The sequence below is a fragment of the Centroberyx gerrardi genome, chromosome 14 (genome assembly GCF_048128805.1).
Source record: "Centroberyx gerrardi isolate f3 chromosome 14, fCenGer3.hap1.cur.20231027, whole genome shotgun sequence".
NCBI lineage: Eukaryota > Metazoa > Chordata > Actinopteri > Beryciformes > Berycidae > Centroberyx > Centroberyx gerrardi.
Genome location: NC_136010.1, coordinates 15,383,214 through 15,410,979, shown reverse-complemented (window position 1 = coordinate 15,410,979; position 27,766 = coordinate 15,383,214). Strand labels below are relative to the sequence as shown.

At 41.5% G+C, this 27,766-nt stretch overlaps 3 protein-coding genes across 4 annotated transcripts; all 3 read right to left on the bottom strand.

Annotated features, from left to right (window-relative positions):
* Positions 1-7: 7 nt before the first annotated feature.
* kctd6b (potassium channel tetramerization domain containing 6b) lies at positions 8-3,322 on the bottom strand. 2 transcript variants are annotated; one of them, XM_071920827.2, is made up of 3 exons: positions 3,227-3,322; positions 2,143-2,246; positions 8-1,889 (listed from the first exon to the last, which is right to left on the bottom strand). In XM_071920827.2, the coding sequence occupies exons 2-3, from the start codon at positions 2,167-2,169 to the stop codon at positions 1,203-1,205; spliced, it is 714 nt and encodes a 237-aa protein (XP_071776928.1). In that variant the 5' UTR covers positions 2,170-2,246; positions 3,227-3,322; the 3' UTR covers positions 8-1,202. The 2 variants fall into 2 exon arrangements, with proteins under 2 accessions (XP_071776928.1, XP_071776929.1); XM_071920828.2 differs by lacking the exon at positions 2,143-2,246 and having other exon boundaries at positions 3,227-3,320.
* A 270-nt stretch (positions 3,323-3,592) lies between these two features.
* Positions 3,593-6,828, bottom strand: abhd6b (abhydrolase domain containing 6, acylglycerol lipase b). The gene is made up of 8 exons (XM_071920826.1): positions 6,704-6,828; positions 5,825-5,981; positions 5,240-5,353; positions 4,965-5,097; positions 4,579-4,736; positions 4,402-4,456; positions 4,203-4,303; positions 3,593-3,882 (listed from the first exon to the last, which is right to left on the bottom strand). The coding sequence occupies exons 1-8, from the start codon at positions 6,826-6,828 to the stop codon at positions 3,703-3,705; spliced, it is 1,023 nt and encodes a 340-aa protein (XP_071776927.1). The 3' UTR covers positions 3,593-3,702.
* Positions 6,829-7,801: 973 nt separating this feature from the next.
* Positions 7,802-26,625, bottom strand: flnbb (filamin B b). The gene is given in 46 exon segments (XM_078288092.1): positions 7,802-8,077; positions 8,234-8,401; positions 8,656-8,778; positions 9,126-9,278; positions 9,375-9,578; positions 9,662-9,804; positions 9,960-10,152; positions 10,263-10,391; positions 10,531-10,671; positions 10,769-10,874; positions 11,254-11,510; positions 11,597-11,801; positions 11,911-12,064; positions 12,641-12,764; positions 12,901-13,047; positions 13,494-13,621; positions 13,769-13,877; positions 14,364-14,510; positions 14,843-15,006; positions 15,133-15,256; positions 15,331-15,494; positions 15,837-15,867; positions 16,072-16,235; positions 16,367-16,490; positions 16,590-16,753; positions 16,858-16,981; positions 17,099-17,235; positions 17,899-18,022; positions 18,134-18,337; positions 18,456-18,568; positions 18,688-18,811; positions 18,898-19,065; positions 19,160-19,306; positions 19,669-20,266; positions 20,355-20,455; positions 20,769-20,844; positions 21,421-21,564; positions 21,779-21,892; positions 22,628-22,821; positions 22,965-23,101; positions 23,622-23,745; positions 23,853-23,990; positions 24,542-24,659; positions 25,386-25,483; positions 25,732-25,971; positions 26,292-26,625. Coding segments are annotated over 46 exon segments (7,311 nt in total). The 3' UTR covers positions 7,802-7,889.
* Positions 26,626-27,766: the final 1,141 nt, after the last annotated feature.

The window sequence follows — 27,766 nt, the reverse complement described above, 5'->3', positions numbered from 1 at the left end:
ATGAGTGACAAATACACAAATGGGTTTATTTGGCTGTGGAGACCAAATACATCACTAGTAATATGAGCTCTAATGGGTAACATGATGACATAATACTGCAGATACACACATGGCAAATACATATACATACTCAAGACACTCAGACACATGCAACACTACTAGGGTCTTTAGAAATAGTACCGTACAATAAGATAATACAGAGCTAAAAAGACTAATTTTAATATCTATAGTCACCAGAAAAAAATGGCCCAAGGATAATCATACTTTATTATGCAGTCCTGCCCACTCTGCATCCAAAAAGATTCTTTGTTGAAAGTGTCTCTAGTCCAAAACTTGTCTTATTTTTTGTCCAAGACAACTTGTTTAAGGGGTACAATAATATGCACAATATTTTACAATCTTTAGTTTCTGTCGACTTAAATCCCCAAACTGTTATCCATTAGGGTTCATGTACACACGTCTACATGTGGCTTTGATGCCAGATCTAGACATAGCGTCTTAAATCTGTGTTAAATCATGGCTATCTGGTTACAATCAAACAGGATTGGGTGTAAACAGGCTCTTAGACACTAGTAATCAGATCAACGACATAAAATACACAATTATTCTGCAGGGAATAATTATACCCATATTCTTTAGCATAGTTTGGCATTGGGGGTAAAAGACAGTGTTCCTAAATAAAAACACATTGCAAAGGATTGCATTTTTCTGTTTTATAAGAAATGTTTTTTTGTTTTTGTAAAACAAAAATAACAAAAATAAAAACAATTTGATAAACTGAGTATGACCATTTGCAGTCATATCACACTATTTATTTATTTATTTTTGCAATGACGTACTCATTACTCCTGGACATAATAAAAAAAAAATTGTACCCAAATATGCGCATCACAGCAACGGTTTCTTTGTATCTTGTGGTAGCCCAGCTGAGAATATTTTGCACCATAATAACATTTGTGCACCACAACAGATTTTGTTTCACCATTAAATCAAAAGATTTGTATTCCTTTGATATTATCTGTCTGGACATTGTGCATGTTACGTACCACCGTGATCAAAATAATCCATAAAATATTAATTACTAGTGACACATCTCCAAATTGTGCAACAGTCTTATTTGTTCTCTTTTAATCACAATTTAAACTTTTCTAATTAATTATTATGACAAACCTCTACTAATGTCATCTATAACGATATTTTCATCAGTCTTCAACTTTGAACGCCGGCCTACAGAAAGTCCAGTGATGCTCCACTGTGTTCTCGTTTGCACGCTCGCTCATGTGATGCACACGTGTGTTCCGAATGGTGAAGCCTTGTTTCATGATGTAGTCCATCAGGTGAACTCTGAGGGACACCTCTTGATGATAGTCACATGGTCCGAAGGTGAAAGACACCTGGCAGTCTCTAGTGTCCATCATGTGTTTGTTCCACTTCGTGAAGTTGTTGGAAATCCCCTCCAGCAGGGCGTGTACCTTCGTGGTTATGGTCAGCTGAGTGATGATAACAGCCACTGGGTTTGAGTACTTTGACAGTTTCCGTGTGCTGGACAGTTCCACTACCTGCTCGAAGATGTCAGGAGGGTACAGCGGCTTGGGATCATTAAGGCACTGGATCAGAGGCTCAATCTGGTAGAAGTCTGCCTCTTTCCTCAGGAGGTCCGTCTCTGTGAAGTCCAGAGGAAGAGTGAGCTCAGATGTCCGCAGGAAGTTCAGGATGTACCGGAAAAGTGTCCCGTCGCGATCAATGAAGTAATTCCCCTGGGAGTCGCGGGTTGTGGGGAAATCTCCCCGGAACATGGCACCCAGCATGGAGTCTGGATAGCGCTGCAGGGTTGATAAGCTGGTGGTATAAAGGTGACCTCCCACGTTCAAGGTGACAGGATTAGTCATCTACAACAAAAGAGAGCAGAGAGGAGGATAAGAATCACAAGTTTGCATAAGGAAAAAGGAAATTATCATTTGCATATAACAATTCTAGTCTATACTATGAACAGTATAAATTACTACTGGGATGTAGACACATTAAACAAAAATAAACCACACACTTAGTGTATATATTCTATACTGATAATCAACAAACATTTCTATAGCAGCAACATCTGACATTGCTCTTACTCTGGACTGACTTTGAACCATCTCTTACCCTATGGCCCCAGTCTCCATTATCCATTTGTAGAAAAAGATGCCCACTTGGTCAGAACCAAAACAGAGAGGCAATGAATGTAGTTTGGTTTACTTCAATATCACCTATGAAAAGAGTCACAATACATGAGCTGTAACAAAATTTGATATGAAGAATATGAAGGACGAGAAGGATGCCGAATCAAGCAGGCTCAGTTAAAATGCTAGCAGGCTCTTTCTGCCACAAAGTTAGCAGTATCTGATAGCATTCACTTAACTCAAAATTGAATAGCTTGCACCTTCCATAAGGATTGGATTAGATGAGAACTGCTCTACCAGGGAGCTTGCTTGCCTGGGAGAAAGCAATGCTAGCATTTTAAATTAAATGGCTATTTAACATTGCTCATTTATGAGTTACGAGATTATTTAAAACACTAGATTTGGTACATTTTCTGAGGAAAATTTGGGTGTGCTTTCTGACAAAGCAACGGTATGTACGGTATGTGTGAGTGTGTGTAAGCAGAGGTGAAATAACGCATGCATGGATCAAACCTAATTCATGCCACCAGAGTGCTACCTGGCGCTGCTCAAGTCACAATTTAAGGAGATATAGCCATTTATTTCCATCTGGGTAACTTATACAACTGTATAGCTGCAGATAAAGTAACAGCGCTCAGTAGTCAAGCTAATGTCCAAACTTGCCATACCACCCAAATACAATTCACTGTTTCTATGCAATGAACATGAAGTTAGCTAACGAGCTAGGGTAGCAAGCAACAAAGTACATTTTATTAAAAATCAATGACGTTAGTAGTCCATAAATCTTGTTTGGGTCCATTAAGATGTCGACCACAGACCAAGATTTCCATAACAAGAAAAAAACATACAGACTCGTCCACTGAATCGTCTACTGGCAATGCTATGCAGCATTATTAGCTTACTGGCTAATGGCTGGCTAGCTACAAGCTAACATACCGCGCCAGTAGTCCAGAAACCATTCGCTCGCTCGATGATAACTAATGTTAACGCTAGTAAGATGCTCGCTGGCAAAACGGACTTTATTTAGACTACCGCAGAATAAAATAGAAGTTTAAATCAACTCTTACCAGTTCTCTTTCTTGACTACGTGTCTTTTCAATAACAACGGTCCACTGTGTCTACTAGATGGTGCAGACAGATATTCATTGATGTTTGCCGCTGACACACAAAGCTGTAGCAGCGGGCAGCTGTGCTCCGCTCGAGGCTGCAGCAAAACTGCGCACATCATGAAGTGGGAGGGAGGGAGGAGGTGCTGCTGCACACAGGCACCTCTGGATGAATACATTACACCAGTACATCTGAATGGATTCACACAGGACTGCTTGGGACTTTATTTTCATCATCCAAATTGCATTACAAATGAAATATTTGTAGCTACAAAAATGATTTATATAGACTTATATGATAGTGGTACAGCATAGGCCTTCCTTGCCTACTACCTTAGTGTAAATTCTGAGTAGTGAACATCTGTCGATGCAATCATATAGGCTACAAGAACATGTGAAACATTGTAATGGGAGGAAAAAAATTAAAATTCTTTATATCATGAAGACTTCTTGGTGCTGCCCTTGGTATCTTGCTGGGAGATGATGAACTCCAAGATGAGTTTGGCTGTGCGGCGGGGCCTTTCCATCACCACAGAGTGACCACAGTTCTCCAGCAGGTCCACTCTGCACCCAGGCAAGGCCTCTGCAACCACTGTGGCCCCAGACACATCCACCACCTGGAGGGAAATGGGATGAAGAATGAAAGGTGGAAAATCATTACATCACATACTGTATATATGACTGAAGTTTCATTTCTCCACAGATTCTTATCCTTTTCAGCCATTAACTGTGTTGAAGACTGCCAGAGATGAAGGTCACAAGTTGGTACACAACTACATGAATTTCACCATTACATAAGTAACAAAAAGCTGCTAGGTCATCAATCCTACTCATATAGGCTTTATGAATCAGACCCTGATGTCCATGTCTGAGAATACAGTTATTCCATTAGTGTAACATGCTGAAAAAAAAAAAAAAAGACCTGACTGAGTATTACCTGGTCTTGTTTCCCCCATATCACTTGTAAAGGTGCAGTGATTAGATGTAAGTGCTCCTGTAAGGCATATCTTGATTTTTCACCAACAATCTCCATAAAAACTAAACAAAAACAGACAATCATAGGCATTTTAGCCAACATACATTATATTGTGACATGTGGGAAATGCTGAAAATATTTCAGACTCAAGTGAACTAACCTTCTTGGTAAAATTCATTGTGAGGCAGCCGGACATCTACCAATCCTTGAAGAATCTAAACCATGGAAGCACAATGTATAAACAGCAACAGAATGATTGTCATTTGGAAGAGATTGTGGTGCTGAGTGCATACAAAGTGAAGTTCACAATGCTTTCAGTTTCAAGTGTGGACCTGACCTGTTGAGGGATCTTAAAGCGAACATGGGAACAAAGTCTCAACATGTCCTCCATCTCCTCCGGTGTAGTGGGGATCAGTGGGATGCTTATTGTGTAATGGCTATGCTCCAGGTCCTGCAGATGATTGTCAAATTTGGTCTCACATGGGTGTCTTATACCTGTGGATTAAATGCAGTGTTTTCTGATAAGAAACAGAAGATGCACATTTACACATAATAATAAACTGTAAAGGAAAGGTGGATTAATAAAGGGTATATATATGATCTATCTATCTAAATTAAGCCATGTTATGTTACTTTTGGTTAGTTTGGTTACTTTACTTTGCATATAACACTTGTATGTTTATACACGCACACACACACACACACACACACAGAGTAACTGACCGTCTGGACAAATGAGAGTCATGCTACAGATTTCGGAGGGGTAGCAGGCAGCGTAAACTCCAGCTACGTTTCCCCCCATGGAGGTCCCCACCAGATGAAAGGGTTTCCTGTTCAAGCGAACGGTCTCTACAAACTGAGAAGCACGAGGAACAAGAACAGGTTTTCAGTGAGATCATTTCACTTATACAATTACTTCTGAAAAGTACAGGTCAGTATGCCACCTCATGCATATGTATGGGAAAAAAGATACAACAACAAAAAAAGTGTGCGTCTACCTGATGGATCCTTCTGACCTGGCCCTGGATGGAGTAATCCTCTGTGTTGGTGCGTGTGGTTCCCTCATGGCCAGGCATGTCCACACACAGGATGTGCAGGTGTTTGGGTAGATACTAAAGAGCAGCGGTGGAAGAAATACACAAATCTGTTACAATCAAGTCCTCCATTCCAAATTCTCATTGACTAAAACTATCCATGTATTTGGTATCAAATTTGCTTAAGTATCAAAAGTAAAAGTACTCCATACAACACAAAATACAGTACAAAAGTACAAAATGGCATTATTTATAAGGGAAGACAACATTTTGGATTTGAGTTTACCTTAAATACTGTAAGTGATGAAGATGTTTTAGCCAGATCAATGTAAGAATTAAATACGTCCCTGAATAGTGTGTGACACATTGGTAAATGGAGGAGGCTTGACTGTCTAGTTGAGTAGGTATTGATTTGTGAGTTAGTAGTAAAAAAAATCTTAAAGCTAAAGGCAATCTTTGTTTTTCACTCAATAAAAGATGAATCAAACTCATGAATTAAAAAGTCAGCTAAGTTCATGAGTTCATGTTGTGTGTTTTAGATCCCCTGACCTTGACGACAGTGAGCCACGTGTCTTTGTGAGCCGAGAAGCCGTGCAGCATGAGGATGGACGGCCTCATGCCTGGCTTCCCTCTGTAGGAGTAGCAGAAGCGGTAGCCGCCACAGTCTGCGTATCGCACCTGCAGGCCCAGCGTCCGCCTCCAGTACCTGCAGAGGAGGAGGGAGGGATGGCAGCTGTTTGGTGAACTTATAGCTCAACACACACACACACACACACACGCACACACACAGGCACACGCACACACACACACACACACATACAGAAATATGACTGCAGTGGAATGGAATTCAATTCTGGGCCTGGATGCAAATTTTTATGGGCCACCGTCCTCATAGATGGCAGTTGATAATAATGTCAGTTTTCATAGTAATTTGAATCCTCAGCACCTTGGACATGATGTAGTTAAACTGCCTGTATCTACTGTATTTCTATCATTCTCAGTGTGCTCCTTTGAGGTGATTCAGAAAGCTTCACTCTTACACACACGGTGTGTAGTGTTGGCATCGAAGGGGGATGGGTTGGAACGATATCAGGTGTTTTATACTTAACAATGTGAAATAGAATTTGCTTAGCTTTCTGGTCTCATTCATTTAGAGTTTCATACAATGAGTTTTCACAGCATATTTGATTGTTCATAGAAGTTCAGATTCAATTTTCTGAAAGATTCAATTTCTGTAATTAGAAAATACAAAATGCATTTGATTAAAAACATTCCTTGCCATGAGTATTTAGTAGAAGGATTATCATTTGTAACAAGATGCAGTTTTGATGAACTGTATTCTTGCCCATCTCTGGCACTCTGAAGAGAATTCATCACAGGTATTAAAACATACAGTGAAGGACTTGACAACACCCTCATCCGCCTTACCAGTGATACACTTTAATGAGCGCTGAGGGCCAGAGAAGGAACGATGCGACGAAGGCCAGAATGGGAATAGCCAGTGTTCCCCCAGCAATGACAAACAGGTTCACCACATCTAGATCGGCTGCCATGGCTCACCTGACAAACATGAACACACACATTACACACATGCATGCAGTAACTCATGTGGTTAAAATGTTGGGGGAGGGGCATAATCAATATGACAACCATACAATGCTTTGAGATGAGGCATAATAGTTATCCTAAACAATTAATGTTGCCAGCAGCACACAGAAGAACTAGTGACAATATTGTGTTTCTTTAACAATCTGTGTACATAATAAGTCGTTTTTGTATACAATAATAGAATGTTATAGGTCCAACTTGTACAGTTAAACAACCCAATTAAAACATGCACTTCTCTAAATTTACTATATAGTCCTATGACAAACCGTTTAAAAAAATGTAACAACTCACCTTATGAGATTATTTTTTTATTCCTCTTGAATCTTCTGTCACAGGCAGACACATGTGACTGATGCTTCAACAGCAGCTCTATAGATTAGTCTAACATGCAGATACAAAACTTTGCTTTGCAGTTGTTTATGTGCAGAAAGTGTAAATATTCAACTTATCTTCCTCTGAGTGATGATGAAATTTGTCAAAATTGTCCTTGTAGAGAGCAGTGGTCCTGGCAGATTATGTTTGCTGTGGATGAGCTCATTGATTATTACTTATCATTGGGGAAAACCGGGCCACTACATTATTCGGTCAACCTTTTAAAGTGAACGTACCGACCAGACTGGGCCCTGGCTGAGTCACGTCAATGCACCGTCAAAGCTCCATTTCATAAAACATTTTTGTATTATTTATTATGCACTGTCACCAAAAATTATAGAATATATAAAGTGTTTAATATACTGTAGTAACAAAGTATTTGACAAAAATCAATTTTTGTTGAAAACAAGTCATTGTTGTGTTAAAATACAAAACAAGAAGAAAAAAAATGCAGATTATTTGTATAACATTATGTGATAACCACCGTGAATTACACTCAATTTTAATAGTAGCCTACAACAACTAAATACAACAGCAGCAACTAAAGTCAGGAGAGGGATTACAGTACAACCAAATAATTTTACAGAGGTGTAGCAAAGGATTTCTACACCGACACCAGCCAGTGTCGCAGCCTTTATGGAACAAAGACATGGAAAGGAGATCCAGGAATATGCTCTTCTCCCCACTTCACTGCCAGGATATAGCTGCCCTTCTCCTTGACCACATAACTGATATCATAGTGGTTGTTGCCAAGGTGTTTGATTGACACCTGCTCACAAGGGATGGTAGGGCCGTGCATACCCACCAGCAGGAGGTTTGTGCCTGGAGAGAGAAATAACATCAGTTACAAAATTAGAGCTGTATGGGTTCATGTAACAAGGAAAATTACAGTGGCAAAATTGCAAGTTGCTTCCTTTTCAGAAGTCTAATAACACCAAATATATTTTTGTAACATTGTGTCCTATAAAACGAGCTCACCAGCTTTGCTGCAGTCCACAGTGAAGATGTTTGTCTTCCCGATGAAGGCCGTTTTCAGGCCTTGGCCGCTGCTGGCAACCTTGGAGGCATCAGACAGGAAGGAGGGCCATGGAGGAGAAACTCTGCTGACACCTTCTGCTGACATGTTTAGTCCACTCATCTGATGATCTGTGGTCATGGAAGATCATAACTGTAGTTTCTGAAGATAAACAATTTGCAGTGCATATTCTCCTGGCTAAGGCCAAAATAAATATACCATCATGAAAAAACAAAATCATAAAAAAGCTCTATCAGTGTAGTCGTATTTTGCAGCATAAATTCAACAACATGTGCATAAATCCATACAGTAAAGTCTTGAAGATGTCTGATGCCATAGATGTTTGATCAGATGTGGTGGAGGCTGAGTTAGAGAGCTGTTGTACCTGTTTTTTTGAGGTTGATCCCACATGTTTTCCCCACGTTGGCAACAACAGCAGCTCCCTGGCAATGAGTTCTGCTCTCTGTCACATGGTCACTTTCTGTCACCAGCACTGAGAAAGGGCTCCCTGATGGGATCAAAGGCACAGCTGAAGCATAGAGTTTCTAAAAACTGTTTGAGGAATTGAGAATGTGGGTTTCACAGAGTAAGAGGAACCTTTTGGACATCTTTCCTTCCTCAATGTTCAAATTAATCAACAATTCGGCCCCTCTTTTTAAAAATATGTCAGACTACTCATGAAGAAACATTTGAATTATCTCAGACTGGGTTTTATCTGACATGTCATTCAGCGGACACATGTATCCAACACCTCGTACAATACCTTTAGTGTATACGGTTTTAAAAATCGATCCTTTAACCTGAATGATGTTAGCGTCTAACCGCGACCCTATAGAGGATCTCTGCACACCGTACCTGGCACATGTTCATCTGTAAATTTGACAGAAACTGTGTATGTTCCAGCCTCTGTTGGGCAGAAAGACACACCACAGGTTCCATCCTCCAACTCCTCTGTCTGGATCTCCACATTACTGGGCCCCTCAATAGCCAAACTTAGACCGCCATAACCTGCTCAAGATGTATTAAGTCAGTTCTTCCTTTTCTGGGAGTGTAACTCAAGCAGTACAGTATTGATTGTAGCACTGAAAAAACAGAGAAACTTGCCTGCCTCTCGTGTGTCCACCACAAAATCTGACATCTCACATGTGAATCCTTTTGCTAGACCCGGACCAAACACTTTGACCTGACTGGCATCTCCAATCTCTAACAGATTGATGGTGAGAGGAATGGGACTATTGGCCACATGCTCGTCGTTCTTCAAGACACTCACAAGATGTTCTCCAACCTCTTTAGGAATGAAAGAAATACCTAAACAGCAGAAGGAAAGAGACAGTTAAATGTAATCTTCTAATATGAAGATCCAGTGATAGATTTAGGCTTTGTATTGTCACCTATGTGTCTGTCCGGCTGCCTCTTGAGCAGGCAGGACACGTCCCGTCCTGAGGGAGACATGATGCTAACGCTGAGCAGGCTGACGTCTTCCTCTGTGATGTCCAAGGTGACGTCTGCTCCTTTGCCAAACCTCACCTGGGACCTCAGCTGGGTCGGGTCAAGTTGAGCCTCAGCACTGGGTCCTAAGGTTCATAAAGGTGAAGTCAGCTTTTACCAGAGGAATTGCTTGTACCAATAAACAACCCATTAAACAATGTTATGCTTAGAGTCAGTGGTAATCCCATGCAATCTCTCAACCGATGCATCATCTACATACCAGCTATCTTTGCAGTGAAGGGACTGCCTGTGATATCCTCATCATTGTAGCGGACAAAGATATTGTAGGCTCCAGGCACAGTGGGGAGATAAGTGACAGTGCAGGTACCATCTCTGTTGTTCAAGCACCGGATTTCGGCTTTAGACGGACCCTCAAGAGCTATATCCAAGTCACCTGATTAACGATGCAGACGTATAATGTGTTATTTTGGCAAATATTTTTTTGAATCTGCATTTTTCTCAGCCTCAGTGTAGCTTAAGGGGTCTTCAGTGAGATTCTCTTACCCTGTAATAAGTCTTTGTTGAAGATTGTGAAGGCTGCAATGTCATTGGAAGTGCCATACACAAGACCTGGCCCATGTGCCATCAGCTCCCTCTTGCTAGTGTTGTTCACATAGAACTGGAGAGGGCTTTCTGAAACAGTAAAATTAAATAATAGAACATTGTACTCTCAAAACATACAAACATGTCCTGAATATCTACTATGTTACTGTGTAGTCCAAGTGAAGTTGTTTTGGTCAAACTACAAGAATCTATTTTTTTGCAGTTTTACCTGACACAGTGGCACCATTGACTTTGATGTGTATTTGATGCAAGCCTTCCTCTGTGGGTTCATACATTAAAGTGGCCGTTCCGTCTCTGTTATCAGTCACCTCAGCTTGCGCCCTACTTCCTGACGGCATGTGGACTTCTCCTAAAAAATACAGTTTGAGACCCCAAAACCAATCCAAGATGTACAGACCAATAAACAACAAAAAATTTAAAATGCTTAGTTTAGTTTAGTTTCACACCTGTTATTTCTCCATCATCCAAGCCCCAAGCCATAACGATGTTAAATATCGTCAGGCCGTTTTGTTGGTCCACACTTCTTAGGGGAATGTAAGAGCCATGCTTCATCTACAAAATGAGAGGGATTAGGTAGATTAGAGGTAGGTAACAGAGGATGGTAAAAAATCTCCCTTGAGAACACATCCAAAGTGAAATATTATAGTTATAATTCACAGTCTTTATTCTGTGAAACTGTGTTCATACCACAGGCTGGAAACCATCTCCGGATGAAGCTTCATGCCTAGACTTGGACACCCGACCATCACGGTTCATTTCAAAACTGTCATCTTGTGCCTTCATCCACATAAAAAGCCAAAGATACAGTATCAAACAAAAACAACCTGACAAAAGATATCAAGCATGAAGTGTAAAAATTAATGGTCTTGTATATTTATGTTTTAAATAATGGAAACTTGTCCTTGATTGAGAGAAGGGACAACCAACATACGTCTCTCCCCATGACCTCAAAGGGCCAAGTGAACAGGCTCTCGCCTCCGAAGCTCGCTGATATGATGTAGCTCCCTGGCTGAGCGGTTGTATAGCAGATCTCAAAGGTCCCATCCTCCCTCTCAGTGACATCTGCCTCCACCTCAGTCCCGTCCGGGGTCAGAACAAAACAGGAGACCTTCCCCACGCCCGCAGACTGAGTGTTCACCACAAACACAATCTCCTCCCCTGCACCAACAATGGAGCCTAACTCAGGACCTTGGGAAAGACAAATGAAGAAAGTTGGTTTCTTCGTTTGGTTTAATACGGTAGTTTGAATGCTTTAAAAGTTTTGAGCGCTTGACAATAACACCTCACACCTGTAACGATGCACTTGTTGGCGTCTCCTGTTGCAATAGCCCAGACGTGGTAGGGTGATGTAGGAATCTCATCTCCGCTGTATTCAATAGTAATCTTGTAGTCTCCCACTTTGTCGGGAACATAGGACACGTCATAGGTGCCATCGCAATTATCATGGATTCTGGGTCTTTTTGATCTTCCATCCGGATCCTGAGGTGAAACTGACGTTAACGAAACACAGGATGGAAAAAAACACAGACGATCCAAGTGGAATCGAGAAATGTGAATGTTGGAACATACAAACAACAAAATAACTCACAACGATCTCCACTGACAGCTGACCCTCCCCTGCCTCAGCGGTATCCACAGTAAAGTGTGCAGGCAAGCTGGCAGGGAGACCGGGCAGCAGCCCAGGACCGCTGACCCGAACTTTATGGGCGTCATGGCTGGACAGCACATGCAATCGAAAGGGACTGCAAAACAAGAAAAGTAAACAGGACATGTGTGATGAAGGATCTAAAATGTCATGTTCGAATATATCTTATCTAAAAAAAAACCAAAACATATTCTCACCAGCGATACTCATCTTCATCTGCATATTTGACCACAAGAGAATGAGATCCATCCATAGCAGGTGACCATGCCACTGAGTATTTCCCATCTCCACAGTCTCTCACCTCTACGAGTTCAACCTTTCCTAAACAGTTTCAATAGCAAAAACTTTGAGTTAAAATATACACCAGTAAGTTTTAGGTTGCAATTTGAATAACTGATGTAATCCATTACCATTTGGCATCACCATAGCCACAGACTCTGGAGCCTCTCCTGTCTTGCTACAGTCTATAGTGAAGGTCTGAGGGACTTTAGCACAAGGTTTGGACTCCACATCTGAACCAGAACCTCTTAGCTTACTTGTATCACTGCTGGGTAGAACATGAAAGTTGTAAGGGCTGTAGGGGGAAAAAAATCCAACATACAGTATATTAGTGGAGACCAAATGAAACTGTAATAGCCTATACCAACATGGCCACTTTCAGCTAAAGGTGTACCTGCAAAACTCCTCTTCATCGGCATATTTGACCAGCAGAGAGTGAGCACCTTCCACAGAGGGAGAGTAGCTCAATGAGTATGTCCCGTCTCCATTGTCTGTCACCTCAACCAGCTCCATCTTACCTGAATCATTTAAAGAATGAGTAAATTATGAACATCAATCTGAGTTGCTTGGATAGAAACAACACAGAAATAGTAACCCTATTGAATGGATAAATTAAAAAGGGGAATTTAAAATGTTGTGTAACCATATTCTCACCACTTGGAGTCATCACAGCCACAGACTCTGGGACCTCTCCTGTCTTGCTGCAGTCAATAGTGAAGGTCTGAGGACACTTGGCACAAAGTCCTGACTCCAGTCCTGGACCTGAGACTTTCAGCTTTTTATCATCATTGGTTGGCAGCACTTGGAAGTTGGATAAACTGAGAAAAAGTAAATAACTCAACATCGTTTGAAGCTGGAACTGGAATTTTTGCAATCAAAACAAATCATTTGTATTGTTTATATACTATAATATAGACTATAATTCTATATTATAAAAAGCATATTTCTATAAATTATCATGTATAATTTTAATAGATACCTGCTGAAGTCATCTTCTTCAGTATATTTAACCATGATTGAATGAGCACCATCCATAGAAGGGGCATAGGCCACAGAATAGGCCCCATTCCCAATGTCGGTCACTTTCAAAAGCTCCATTTCACCTGAATATAGTATTATATGTCATTAATGCATATATATTCTATGTTAATATTAATAATAAAGGTATGATTTCAAGTGATATCAAAAGACATGATCAGGAAATCCTCTACCTTTGTGGATTTAATCATTCTTAATCAATCACGTACCTGTGGGTGTCATAACAGCCACAGACTGCGGGGCGTCTCCAGTCTTGCTGCAGCCAATAGTGAAGGTCTGGGGGATTTGGGCGCAGACTCCTGATTCCAGTCCTGGTACTGAAACTTTCAACTTTCTACTGGAATCATGTGGCAATGTTTGAAAGCAGTGAGGGCTGAAGAAAATAATACCAGTTAACAGTTCAAAGTCTTAAGTGCAGATATGTACATTCAATTGGACAATCCAGCAATTCTATTTTTTTTTAAATTAAGATAAAGAAATTTACCTGCAAAACTCCTCTTCATCAGTGTATTTGAACAGAAAGGGGGAACCTTCGATGGAGAGAGAGTATTTCTCATCTCCAATGTCCATTACCTCAGCAAGCTCCATCTTACCTGGTTCAACAATACGAATAATAAACATGAACAGTTACAAGTCATAACTACAGTTTATGAATAGATCAAATCATATATAAAAAACATATTACCGTTTGAGACTTTGACACCAAGTCCTGACTCCATTTCTTTCTTATTGGCGTCATTGGTGGGCAGAACATGGAAGTCGTAGGGACTGTATGAAAATAACCTGTTACTTCAAATCATAAGGCTGTAATTAAGTTGGATTTTATTGGGATTTAACTTAATCTAACATGTCACTCACCTGCAAAACTCATCTCTGTCAGCATATTTAACCACCAGAGAGTGAGCACCTTCCATATGAGGTGAGTAGGCCACTGAGAAAGTCCCATGTCCATTATCTGTCACTTCGACAAGCTCCATTGTACCTGGGTGAAGAAAACAAATAATGACAGAAATGGACAATAAAACGACTTCAGAGTCCTTGAAAGCAGTTCACATGACCCGTTCAAATACTATTTGTACCATTTGGTGTCATGACAGCCACAAACTCTGGGGTGTCTCCAGTCTTGCTGCAGTCAATAGTGAAGATCTGAGGAGCTTTAACACAAAGTCCTGACTCCAGTCCTGGACCAGAGACTTCCAGCTTGCTGCCATCATTGATGGGTAGGACTTGGAAGTTTGAGAGACTGAAAGGCAGTGAAAAACACCATTATAACTCCCTTAGCTTAGGGTTAAGTTACTGCCTGTGCATTTACCTTCTAGTTCAGTGTGCATTACATATGAATAAAAAAAATCTTACTTGCAAAAGTCCTCTTCATCACCGTATGTCACCATAATAGAGTAAGCTCCCTCCATGGATGGACAGAAGGCCACTGAATATGTGCCATCCCCATTGTCTGTTACATCCACAAGCTCCATTTTACCTGTTATACAGAAAATACTGACAGCTCACAAATATTTCACATCACAAAAGAATAAAAACTGATTTTAAGCATGCGTACCACTGGGTGTCATAACAGCTGCAGACTGCGGGGCGTCTCCAGTCTTGCTGCAGCCAATAGTGAAGGTCTGAGGAATTTGGGCGCAGACTCCTGAATCCAGTCCTGGTACTGAAACTTTCATCTTTTTACTGGAATCACTTGGTAACACTTGAAACGGGTAAGGACTGAAACAAACATGAGATTAGACTCTTTTGTCAAGAATTACATTAAAATATCCAAATCCCCAAACTCCAAAATCTGTATAGGAAAAATACATGAACTGATATATAAATTATTAATTAAATATTTACCTGCAAAACTCATTTTCTTCAGCATATTTGACCACCAGATGGTGCGCACCTTCCACAGAGGGAGAGTAAACCACTGAGTATGTCCCGTCTCCATTGTCTGTCACCTCAACCAGCTCCATGTGGCCTGGATGAGTCAAACAAACTATGAGGACACTCTCATTAAAATATGAATACATACTGATGTTATATGTCTCTTACCGCTTGGTGTCATAACAGCCACAGACTCTGGAGTCTCTCCAGTTTCACTGCAGTCAATAGTGAAGGTCTGAGGAGCTTTGGCACAAAGTCCTGACTCCAGTCCTGGACCAGAAACTTTAAGCGTTTTGACATCATTGGCGTGCAGCACTTGGAAATTGGAGAAACTGAAATGCAACATTTTGCATTGATTATGATGATAACTGTTTCCCAAATTTACATTTTATAGACTGGAAGAGCTATGGTACTCATAGTTCAAAAATGCAAAATTTTCACGCAACTTTTGATGAAGATTATAAATCTGAAATCCCTCGATCATAGAGAGAATATATTTTTGTTGCATTTTTCAGTCATATTCTATCCATTCTGTCATGTTTTCTGTTGAATGTGTCACCTCTCCTCAAATTGCTAGACCACATTTCAACTATTCTCAAAAATTCCCAAATTTTTAAATTCTGCCTTCCAAATTAAGAACATTAAGCAGCATTATTTTTTTTGTCTGAGCCTACCTGGTAAAGTCATCTTCATCAGCGCATTTCACTGCCAAACAGTGAGCACCCTCCATAAAAGGAGAGTAGGGTGCTGAGTATGTTCCAGCTCTACTGTCAGCTATATCAACAATACTGATATTACCTGTTGACATTCAAGGACAAAAACATCATATGTATTAATACTACACAGATGTCTCTTATTTATGTGAAATATACTGAGACGCTAAAAGATTAAAAAAATTAAATAGCCTACCACTGGGTGTCATGATAGCAACAGAGTCTGGGGCGTTTCCATCCTTTCCACAGTCAGTGATGAAGGTGTGAGGGATTTCCATGCAGACTCCTGATTCCAGTCCTGGCACTGATACTTTCATCTTTTTACTGGAATCACTTGGCAACACCTGGAACTGGTAAGGGCTGAAACAAACATTAGAGGCCACTTTAATGTAAAAAAAAAAAAAAAAAAAAAAAAAAATCCCCAATCAAAAATGTATGTGAGGAACTCTAATAAACCTCAAATAGTTTTTAAAAATGTGAATAGATTCTACCTCTGAAACTCCTCTTCATCAGCATATTTGACGACCAGATGGTGAGCACCTTCCACAGAGGGAGAGTAAACCACTGAGTATATCCCGTCTCCATTGTCTGTCACCTCAACCAGCTCCATGTGGCCTGTTTGAAGCAAAGAAACAATGTGGAAACCATCATTAAAAGAAAAAACCGACAAACAAAACATACTTAACAGCTTTCATTTCTTGACATTATTCTCACCATTTGGTGTCATGACAGCCACAGACTCTGGGGCTTCTCCAGTCTTGCTGCAGTCAATAGTGAAAGATTGAGGAACTTTAACACAAAGTCCTGACTCCAGTCCTGGACCAGAGACTTTCAGCTTGTTGGCATCATTGGTGGGCAGGACTTGGAAGTTGGAGAGACTGAAAGGCAGTGAAAGAACACCATTTTAATAACCTTAACTTTATTAACAAATTAAACATGTAGCTACAGATTAAGCTGCACTGAAAGTGTTTATGAGCCATACTTGCTAAACTCTGCTTCATCAGCATATTTGACTTTCAGAGAGTGAGCACCCTCCGCAGAAGGAGAGTACGCTACTGAATATGTCCCATCTCCATTGTCAGTTACTTTAACAATCTCCATAGTGCCTGTTGATAAGACAGGATGAGGCAGATTCAATCAGATAACTTCACACACAGCCGGAAATTTCACTTCAGACATGAAAATAATCAAGTTTTGCTCAAGGTGCTTCTTCTAAAACTTGCCACTGGGTGTCATAACAGCCACAGACTGCGGGGCGTCTCCAGTCTTGCTGCAGCCAATAGTGAAGGTCTGAGGGATTTGGGCGCAGACTTCTGATTCCAGTCCAGGTACTGAAACTTTCACCTTTCTACTGGAATCACTTGGTAACACAGGTAACATGATGATAACGATGATGACACACAAAAAATGACATTCACAATAAACACTTTACAGCAAAGTAAAAATAAAGAAATCATCTAAAATATAGAACTAAATAACCTACAGATAAAGCTGCTGAAATATTTCTAATTTGTTAAAAAAAATTAAGTGAAAATCTACCTAACATATTCATCTCCATCAGCATATCTGACCACCGAAGAATGATCGCCTTCCACAGAGAGAGGTGAGTTTGTCCCGACTCTGTTGTTTGTCACCTCAACAAGCTCCATGTTACCTGAATGAGGTCACAGGGCAGTTAACAAAACTACCGATACAATGCAAATAAAACCACCAATGAGGAAATAACTACGTGTAATATCCCGACAAATGAATAATATTACCATTTGGTGTTATAACAGGCACAGACTCTGGGGCACAAAGTCCCGATTCCAGTCCTGGACCAGAAACTTTCAGCCTGTTGGCATCACTGACGGGACAAACTTGGAAGTTTAAGGGCCTGCATGAATCAATGCAACCATCAATCAATAAGTGAAAAAAGAAACAAATAAGTGAGTAAATAGATATCTACAACAAAAATATTGCAATAATGGTTTATGGTATGTGTTTTGCTTATGAAATCTATCATTAGCCCTCTTATTCTCACCTACAAAACTCCTCTCCATCATCATGTTTGACCACCAGATGGTGAGCACCTTCCACAGTGGGACAGTAAACCACTGAGTATGTCCCGTCTCCACTGTCTGTCACCTCAACCAGCTCCATGTCACCTGACCATTAAAAACATGTTTTCATCACATTGTGCACATTCCGTTTCCTTCTGAATATTGGAATAGTACAAAATCAGAACTAAAATCTAGAAGGTACATGATAATACCCACCATTGGGTGTCTTAACAGCCACAGACTCTGGGACTCTCCCTGTCTTGGAACAGTCTATAGTGAAAGTCTGGGGAACTTTGGCACAAAGACCTGGACCCAACACTTTCAGCTTGTTGGCATCATCATCATCATCATCATCAGGAGAGCAGGCTGCTGAGAAAGTCCCATCTGCGTTGTCTGTCACATCAGCAGGGTCTATTTCACCTGGCCAGATCAACAAAATATGAAAATGATCTCTTAGTAAAAAGTAAAAGAGAAAGAGTGAAATTGTATAATTTGATGAATGATGAGCTCATCGTCTCTGGAGCTTCTCCTGTCTTACAGCCTCTAGTGAAGGTCTGCGGGATTTGGGCACCGACTCCTGATTCCAGTCCTGGTTCTGATGCTTTCAACTTGTTGGTACTTTTATTTGGCAGCACTCGGAAGGCAAATGGGCTTTGATGTATGAGAAAGATAAGAGACAGGTGAAATAAATTAATGGTAATAAATCATTCTATCTGATACTTCCCTGCTTTGTTGAACCCAAAATTATTTTTACATAAATGACATGTTACCTGGAAAATGCCTCTTCTTCAGCATATTTGACCACCAGAGAGTGATCACCCTCCATAGAAGGACAGTAAACCAAAGAGTACGTTCCATCCCCAGTGTCTTTCACATCAACAAGCTCTATTTTCCCTAAAAAAAACAATATAAACACAATGATTTGAGCCACAACAATGAACCACTCAGAAAATATCTTAATGTTGAGTGCTTTGACTTACCACTGGGTGTCATAACAGCCACAGACTGTAGGGCATTTCCAGTCTTGCTGCAGTCAATAGTGAAGGTCTGAGGGATTTGGGTGCAGACTCCTGATTCCAGTCCTGGACCAGAGATTTTGACGTCGCTTTTATCAGAGACTTCCTTCACTGGCACCTTGAAGGGGCTTCCTTGATTTAGATGAAGAATTAGAATTGACACATATTGAATACTTGATCCAAATATCTCAGATACTCAAGAAGAACTGAATCTTTAAAGCCTTACCTTCAATGTGTTCCCCTCCAGAGGTGATGTTGACCTGATAGAGTCCTGGTACACTGGGGGTGTACTGCACATCGTAACGGCCATCATTACGGTCTGTGCAGGACACTTTGGCATCCGATGGTCCCTCCACAGTGACAGCTACGCCTCCTGCTCCGCCACTTCTGTGGAAAATAGTTTGAAACTCTTCATTCGCTTTGTTTCTCTTAAAACAAAACGTCATTTTGTCTGCAGACTAATGAGGCTGATGTGAAACATGGAAGGCCTTCTGTCTTACCTCGCTGTGATAGTAAAATGGTTTCTCTCCCCTGTTAGTCCCTGAAGGAGTCCAGTCCCGCTGGCAAAGACTGACGCTGCTTTCTGTTCTCCTTCAAAACCCTTTAGTTCTCCTGCATCTCCTGCATACATGCCAGCAATAAGCATACTGTGGATGATCCAAACTCCTCAAATAAAACCTGAACAGCTGAACTGTAGTATTACTCTATATGTGGTCATGAGACACACAACCTTACCTCCACCATCAGCTCCACTCCCGCAGAGTTTCACCCGGCTGGTGCAAACAGCAGGATCCACTATCACCTCAGAGGGAATGTTAGCCAGCACTTTTCCTCCATACTTCAATCGGAGTGTGTAGACGCCAGCGGTGAGAGGCACATAGACAACTGTGCAGGTGCCATCTTTATTTTTCTGAACCTCTGTCTTGGCCTTTTGTCCAGTTTCGGACACCGCCTCTACTGACAGCTCACCGAACCCGGCCGAGCCACAGTCGATATTCACAACACAAGGCTCCCCGACTTTGCCCCTCTTCAGCCCAGGCCCAGATACGACCACCTTGGCGGGATCGAAGGGCATCTGGATGTCAGCGTGGAACGGGGAGCCTGGGATGTGTACTCCCTGGAAGACAATGTTGATCAGGTGTTCTCCATTTTCCACTGGTAGATACGTCACTGTGCAGCTACCGTCCTGGTTATCAGAGCACTGTATTTTGGCGGGGCCGGGACCGTCCACTGTCACAGAGAGCTGACCGCTGCCGGAGTCGTTTGTGTCGATGATGAAGTCGGCGAGGGTCCCAACAAATCCACCTTCTAGACCCGGGCCGTAAGCCGTGACCTGAGCAGAGAGAACTGAACTGATCAAAACTGAACATAGATATTCTGTATATATGTGTGCATGTGTGTGTGTGTAGCTATTGCCATACCTTGTTGGCATCAGCTGGCACATTTTCAGGACTGGTGACATTCAAATCAAGCTTGAACAGAGAATTAGTGCTTTTGGCAAGATCCAGGCCGATACCCTCTCCTACAACATGCAACATAGTAGTGGAAAATAGAATCTCTTTAGAATCTCTTCATTCACTTTCTATGTTCATGTTCCAGCAAAACGTCAGGATTTTGTCTGTGCTTTTGGCAAGATCCAGGCTGATGTCCTCTTCTCTACAACATGCAACATAGTAGTGGGGTAGGATTGTATTGTTCAAACAGTACTACAGATACCCACAGCATTCAAAAGCGTACATATTTTCCTTCTCTCATATTATCTATCCATCACAATGACAATTTATGCTTGAAGAGTAGACTGAAGATGGAGGATATCGTGTGAAAATCCACCTCACCGTTGTGATCTGACCCTTGAGTCTTGATGTTTGAGGTGTTGCATGAAGGCTCAAATTTAATTCTTCCAGGGGTTACCTAGAGCAAAAAATAGATATTTTAAACAAACAACTACCTGCACAGTTTATGTTGGCATGTATTTAAAGTGGTAATCCTCAAAATCTTCTATATTATTCTATATTAATATTTTGCCGTCATCTTTTGTGATACGCGGCTATCACTGTGGTGTTTTTGCTTTGATCATTTGGCTATTAAACAGTGTGGCCAGCACTGTATTTTACTGTATTACTGGATTTTGAGTTTCTGTAGCTACTGGTCCTTTCTTTGCCAGTTCAACCATGTTGGCTATTGCTGCTCATGCTAACTAGCCACTTCTTCTTCTATTTATTCCAAACAAACCGCTGTTGCTGCTACTGGAAAGACCCACCCTACACCAGGTGTTTAGAACAGCAAATGTAAAAGCGTTTATGAACTGGCTATAGGTTCAGTCGATATTGTGTTATATCAGTTTACAATAGCAAGTAGCAAAACTGACATATATTTATATCAAAATGCTGTGGATTATTACTATTATTAAAGAGCTTCATATCTTTACTAGGTCTTTTAAAAACACTAAGCAGAATGTGTCCATAAATGTGTGAGGTGAGGACTCACTCTGAAGGGGCTGCCAGGCACACCGACCCCTCCCCAGGTTACAAAGACGGTGTGTTTGACCAGAGAGGTGGGTGTGTAGAAACAGGTGTACAGGCCAGGCTGTTTACACTTCACATCCACACTGACAGGCTTCCCCTCGATGTTCTATGGGTTACAGAGTAGGATGATATATAACACTTCACAAACTTAATACAACATAACAAGTATATTATAATGAAGTATTACTAGAGTAAATTCTGGATTATAGTATATGTGTGGAAGGTGCCTGATATTTGTCTCATTACTTCTGTACATTATTTCTGTCCATATGCTCCACCCAGGCCAGTTCAGTGTGTGTGTGTGTGTGTGTTAGTTTTACCTGAGCCTGGATGCCCAGTGATCCATCTCCAGCAAACCTGGCATCTACTGTGAACTCCATCAATCTGTTTAAAATGAAGCCTTCCTGACTCTCTCCCATTCCAAAGACTTTCACCTAAAACATAATAAAAACAATAAATGAACTGAGGGCACGCCCTAAAATTCATTCATGTTATGTTGTTGGGCAGTTTTGTGTAAACAAATTTCTCTTCAAGCCAGAGATAAGGGAGTCTAGATCCTTGTCTCTGATGCCATCAGGCGACACTTCCTGGAGCTGCTCCACTGACAATGAATAAGAGACTGACTCTGTACACTGTGACAGCAGCAAGGGTGATTTTCTGGTTCAGGACTGTTGAACAACTACTGATTAAAATTTGTTTACATACACAAGCTCAAATACACATTCTTTAAGTCTGCATAGTCAGCTCCCCATACATCGTCAGTGTAGCACGAGCACTTGAAAGTACATGATATCATCTTGGTTTTGCGGATTTAGTTTTGGGAGAGAGCTGTTTATCATCAAATATTTGCTGATCTGTACATGATCACTGGAGTAACCTATTTCAATTCCTTTCTAGTAGAGTTCTTCTACAAAAGTCCATGCTATTTACTGTGTTGTTATTTATGAAATGGGTTTAAATTGTTATAGACATTCACATTAAACAGGGATATCTTAATCAGAATGTGAATTAGGAATATATAAAGCCCAAGATTACACTGTAAATACAATCCACCACAGTGTAGAGCTGCCACTCTGCTGCATCCTTGCCTGGTCCACTACAGATGACCTAGATGCAAAATAGAGCAGAATAAATGGACACAGCAACTCTGCAGAGAGGCACCGACTCGCCTTGTGTGGGTAGCATTCCTTCTTATTTGGGTTTATATAGGACACGAAGGGACTGTCCTCAATCTCCTCGTCGTCACACGTCACATGCACGGCGTATTCCCCAGGTTTTGTAGGCCAGAACCTCACGTCACATGACCCATCGTCCTGGTCATCACATTCGATCCGAGCCTGGGAGGGGCCCTCGATGGCAAAGCCTGCAGAACAGAAATGACAATGCCGATCCTTTTATCCCTCCTTCTGTCTCCTTCTAAGTCCAGTGTTTTCTGGACTGTATACTTTGTACCTATCCAATTGACTTTAACAGTGATCTCGCCATTCAACAGTCTGTGTCTCCTACCCAGCATCCCTGCAGTAGCGCCGACAGATTCCACTATAAAGTCAGCTGACATTTCCACAACACCATGCTCCAGTCCTGGACCCCACGCCCGGATCATCTGAGGGCCTGCTTTTGGACCGACCCCGACCTCAAATGGGCTGTCAACACAAAAAGGAAACAACTAAAACTGAGCGGGGCTGTGTTCATGGAGACCATTCTAAAAACATTAGAATTAATAAAGTTACATTCACCACATCTACCAAATGTAAAGCCTAGGGATGGGACAATATCCTTATCTCATGATACGACTCGGTACGTGATATGGGGTTCACGATTCGATACAGCCACGATACGATGTAACAAATAACAAATAACCAAGTATGACTGTGCAGAATTATGTTTATTTCTGGGCCACTAATCCTTCTAGTGACGGCATTGGCTTGTTAGAATGTAAACAATCATTTAAAAATGTCATTACAAAGTACAAATAATATAATTTCCATGGAGAGCTTGTGAAATTGTGATTACTACAGCAGAATAAAATGTAGCTAATATTGCGATGCATTTTTCTGCCCCCCAAAACGTATTGTCACATTTTTGTATTGCGATGTATTGAATTTCAATACATCGTCCCATCCCTAAGGCCACTGTTTGAACATGACCAGGCTCTCTGCTCACCTCTTGAAGATGTGCTCCCCTCCCCATGTGATCGAGATTATGTGGTTACCCACTATGTTGGGTTCATACTGAAAATAAAAGTCTTCGCTGTCCTCTTTATGTTTAACAGGTACATCCATGCCATCTGTAGAGAAAACACACAAATATGCAGTAGAATACGCGCAACATATGCAATCTGCCTCCAATATGCATTAGAAAAAAGCAACCAAACAGCCAAACAAACAAACACACCTGGTCCCCTGACATGCACTTCCAGGTGCCCGGGTCCAGCTCTGGACGTATCTACTTTGAAGCTCGCCACATGGCCGACCCTCACCCCAGCAGGCTGCAGCCCCCGCCCACTGGCTCTGCAGGCCTTCGCTTTTGACACTGAAACAAGTGAGCTGGAAGACTTAATATTGAGGTTTTAAGTGGATAGATATGGAGAATTTTATGTCAGCATTAGGGTACATTTCAACTAAACTATTTTAACTACAGACAAGAATAATATAGCATAATTTAGTTCACTGACGTAATTCAAACAGGACCAGCCGTGGTATATTTAGTGTCCCAGTATATGATACCTTATGTGAATTTTTGAACATACTCCCATATCATCATATCCTTAAGATGTCATTCTGTTCATGTGATATGTAATAGTATAAAAAATGTATGAATTTCAAGAGACCTTTGATAATATTATGCTAATCATCAAGGGCCAAGTGATATATGATTAACTACAATTACTTGCAATTTGCTTTTAAATTCACCAGACAAGTAGAAAGAATGAAAGAATCAGAATTTGTCCTTTCACTTATACCAAATACATGGATTTTAAATTAATTTAAGGACTTAAAACATCAATTTAAAATCATGAGATACGGAATCAATTATATCATTTTTACCCTAATTTGGCTTGCTTTGGGCCTGCAGGCACACACCTGATTTTGGTTTGAGGGGTGCTCCAGGTTTCAGTTGGGCTTTGGGGAACATGGACAGGTAGGTCATGATGGACTGCTCATCCACACAGGGGTCGATGATCTCCTCTGGAGCTATAACCTTAAGGAAATGATGCAATTTGAAGGTCTTACACGTTACACAATAACAACGGACGTCTCATCCTGTTGAGAAATAAAGTGCCTCCTCCTCCTCAAACTTCCCATTAGTGCGGTCAGCGTCGTCAAAGGGAGCGGTTCCGCTAACTGCTTAACCCTAGAGTGTCTACCGATGATCAGCAGGAGTTGAAGTCACCAGCAGTCACAATAACTCGGATGATCTAACTGCCTGTGTGACATGATGTCATCCCTCTGCAAGGTTTTAAGAGTAAAGTAAACTAGTTATTGAGACTGGATACTGGGGCAAATACTGAGATGATGAGGTAAACTCCAAGTCCTTTTCCCAGGAGGCCTTTTTGAGAAATATGTCATAACATCTTACAAAAGAGTAAAAGAAGGAAACAGCTGGGTTTGACTGATGCGTAGTTTGCACAAGTGTGTTGCCTTTCTGAGTGTATGGATTTTTTAAGATTACTTTTAAACTATTTGTGCTTTATTAGATAGAACAGAGTAGACAGAATGAGAGAGACAGAGAAAATAACAAGCAGTAGAAGTCATGGCCCAGTTTTAAACCCAAGAGGTCAAAAGTAATACTGCGTATGCCTTAGCAGGGAAGGCTACCTGGTAGTGTAGAGTATTGTCGTGTACAGTCCCTGCTAGTTCATTATATTTGCCTCTAAGAGGGTACAGAAGTAAGTTCTTAGCAAAACTCAGCCGTCCTGGAACCAACCTGTGGCACTCCTAGCCACTCATCAGCCTGCTGCATGGCCTCTCTGGCGTTGTCCACTCGCTGCATCTCGTCCCAGCTCTCCCAGTCAGGACACAGGCCTGCAGCCAGAGGACCATCACTGTTAAACCAGACTGTGTACAATACTGCTGGTGCTGAGTCTCTTTAGGGAACTGAGAACTAAGGCAGACAGCAGGAGAAACTGAACCTGATTTCAAAGTAGGTCCATTATTAAATAAAATGAGAAAAAAGGCAGTTAAATGATAACATAGTTCTTGGTGGTCTGTTTATTCTTGACTCTCTCATCATTAGTTATGGCTGTGATAAAGTAGATCCAGTAACAGCTCACCTGGGGCCAGTCCGTCCACCAAGGCTCCCAGTGCCTTGCCATCCATCCAGTCCTGGTTGAAGTTGGTGATGGGCAGTTCAGGCACTTTACCCTGAATCCAGCCCAGCAGCCGCAGCTCGGGCGTCTGTTTCTTGGCTTCTCCATCCTCCAGCAGGTGGGAGGAGATGGAGTAGTGTAGGATCAGAGTCCACACCAACCCCAGAATCAGCTTCATGTTGCCATCCACAATGGCCTTGCTATCTGGAGGGGCAACATCACCCATCCATCATCAAACTGACCCAAATGCAAAAGCATCGGCTGGCAATATTATGTAAAATACTGAGAGAATAGCAGTGATATTATAAGCACAGACATGTAAGCTCCAGTGGTCAGTAGAAAAACATAATAGGAAATTGTTGAAATTAATACCAAACTGGACAATATTTCAACACTCTCTATGGATTCCATGTCATTCCCTCAATATTACAAGAGCACCTAAATCCTAGGACCATACACTGGAACTCTGGGCATTTTTCTAGAGCAAGATCAGCAAGTTTGGATGTACGACCTCTTTGACTCACCTATGGACACCAGCTTAATCTTCTCTTGCTCCAGAAACTCCAGGGCCACAGACACGTTGTCCAGTCTCATCTGCCTGAAGGTGGGCCGTGTGTGGTATTTCCTGGGCATCTTCTTGTGGCTCAGCACCTCCAGAAGGGCGATGAGGGTCAGCCCGTCGTTCAGGTCAAACTGCAGGTCATGGATCGCTCTGTCCACACAGCGCAGGTGCTCATTGCACCAGCGGGTGAAGGTGTTCTTCTGAATCTTCTTCCACGGCGCATCGTCCGCCAGGTTACACTCAGTGGCACATACGCCGTGTCCACCTGGGGAGAACTGGCTCTCCATGGAAAACATCCTGAGATGACTGTTGTGCTCATCAACCAGCTTGTTTAAAATGTGATCCACAGTACGGGGGAGCTTTTAAAGGAGGGCGAAACGGGGAATATGAGAAGCTCTAACCTCACAAAGTTTTTTGCTGGAGGGGAGGGACAAAATATTTCCCTCATTGCAAAGGCTATTGATAATTATACTGAGGGTGCACAATACACACCAGGAGAACAGTGCCTCTGACATATGTACCCAGTGTTGTCATTATCATATGGAGCCTTTCTGCGGAGAGAGCACATAAAAAACAGGTTGCGATGACCTCACCAGGATGCAGGCATGTAAAGTCTTATGGGATGGAGGTCAGTAATACTATCCCTGAGCCCCAGGAGTAAAGCTGATCCCCATCTGGGAGCGTCATGACTAACCTCCAGCCCTGACTTCATCTCTTCACCCCCTGCCTGTGTTGACGTTATTCATTAGGAGAACCAGAATGTGCTATTATTACGTAAAGCATATTCTTCCGATGGCCTCTCAGTGTGTAACTATGTTTCCTGTGCAGGAGGGAATGCACATGACTCATCCAGATGGATGGCATGACAACACTGAGAGCGAGGAAAGATGTAGAAGAGAGAAAGGGATGAAGAGAGAGAGAGAGAGAGAGAGAAAGGAAGAGTGAAGGAGGAAGAGGAGAAACCCCCTACAGTGCCAGAGAACACACTTAAAAACACTTTCTTTTGATTAGTTTCCCCAAATGGAATGATGGAAATATAAAACTAAAGCTCTGCATGATTAGTCACGCAGGCTTTTAAGCTGTATCAAACATCCATAGACTGGAAAGATTGCGCAATTATTACTAAGATCCACAACTGGTGAAATCAGTCATAAAACAAGAGCATACTGGCTTAACCTACATGTTCAACTGTGCCCTGTGTGTGTGTGTGTGTGTGTGTGTGGATGCGTGAGAAGTAACAAACCTAACTTGAGGTATGACTTCATCTCATGGTATACTATAGTATGATCACAAGGGGCCTGAAACACAACTACTACTTCAAAGACTGTACACATATGCAATGACTAAAAAATGCAATTATAATGTTATGATCTTTAATTGAGGTCACACTTACATTTTAGAGCAATTAGTCATAAACTTTGAACTCAAGAAACTATA

What these genes read in the sequence shown, in the direction of transcription:
- kctd6b (XM_071920827.2), bottom strand. Translation starts at nt 2,169, where the DNA reads ATGGATAATGGAGACTGGGGCCATAGG. An exon ending in ATGGAGACTGGGGCCATAGG is followed by an intron (nt 1,890 to 2,142) that starts GTAAGAGATGGT and finishes CTTTTGTTGTAG; the next exon opens with ATGACTAATCCTGTCACCTT.
- abhd6b (XM_071920826.1), bottom strand. Translation starts at nt 6,828, where the DNA reads ATGGCAGCCGATCTAGATGTGGTGAACCTGTTTGTCATTGCTGGGGGA. An exon ending in CGTGGCTCACTGTCGTCAAG is followed by an intron (nt 5,354 to 5,824) that starts GTCAGGGGATCT and finishes GCTGCTCTTTAG; the next exon opens with TATCTACCCAAACACCTGCA. An exon ending in GACTCTCATTTGTCCAGACG is followed by an intron (nt 4,737 to 4,964) that starts GTCAGTTACTCT and finishes TTTAATCCACAG; the next exon opens with GTATAAGACACCCATGTGAG.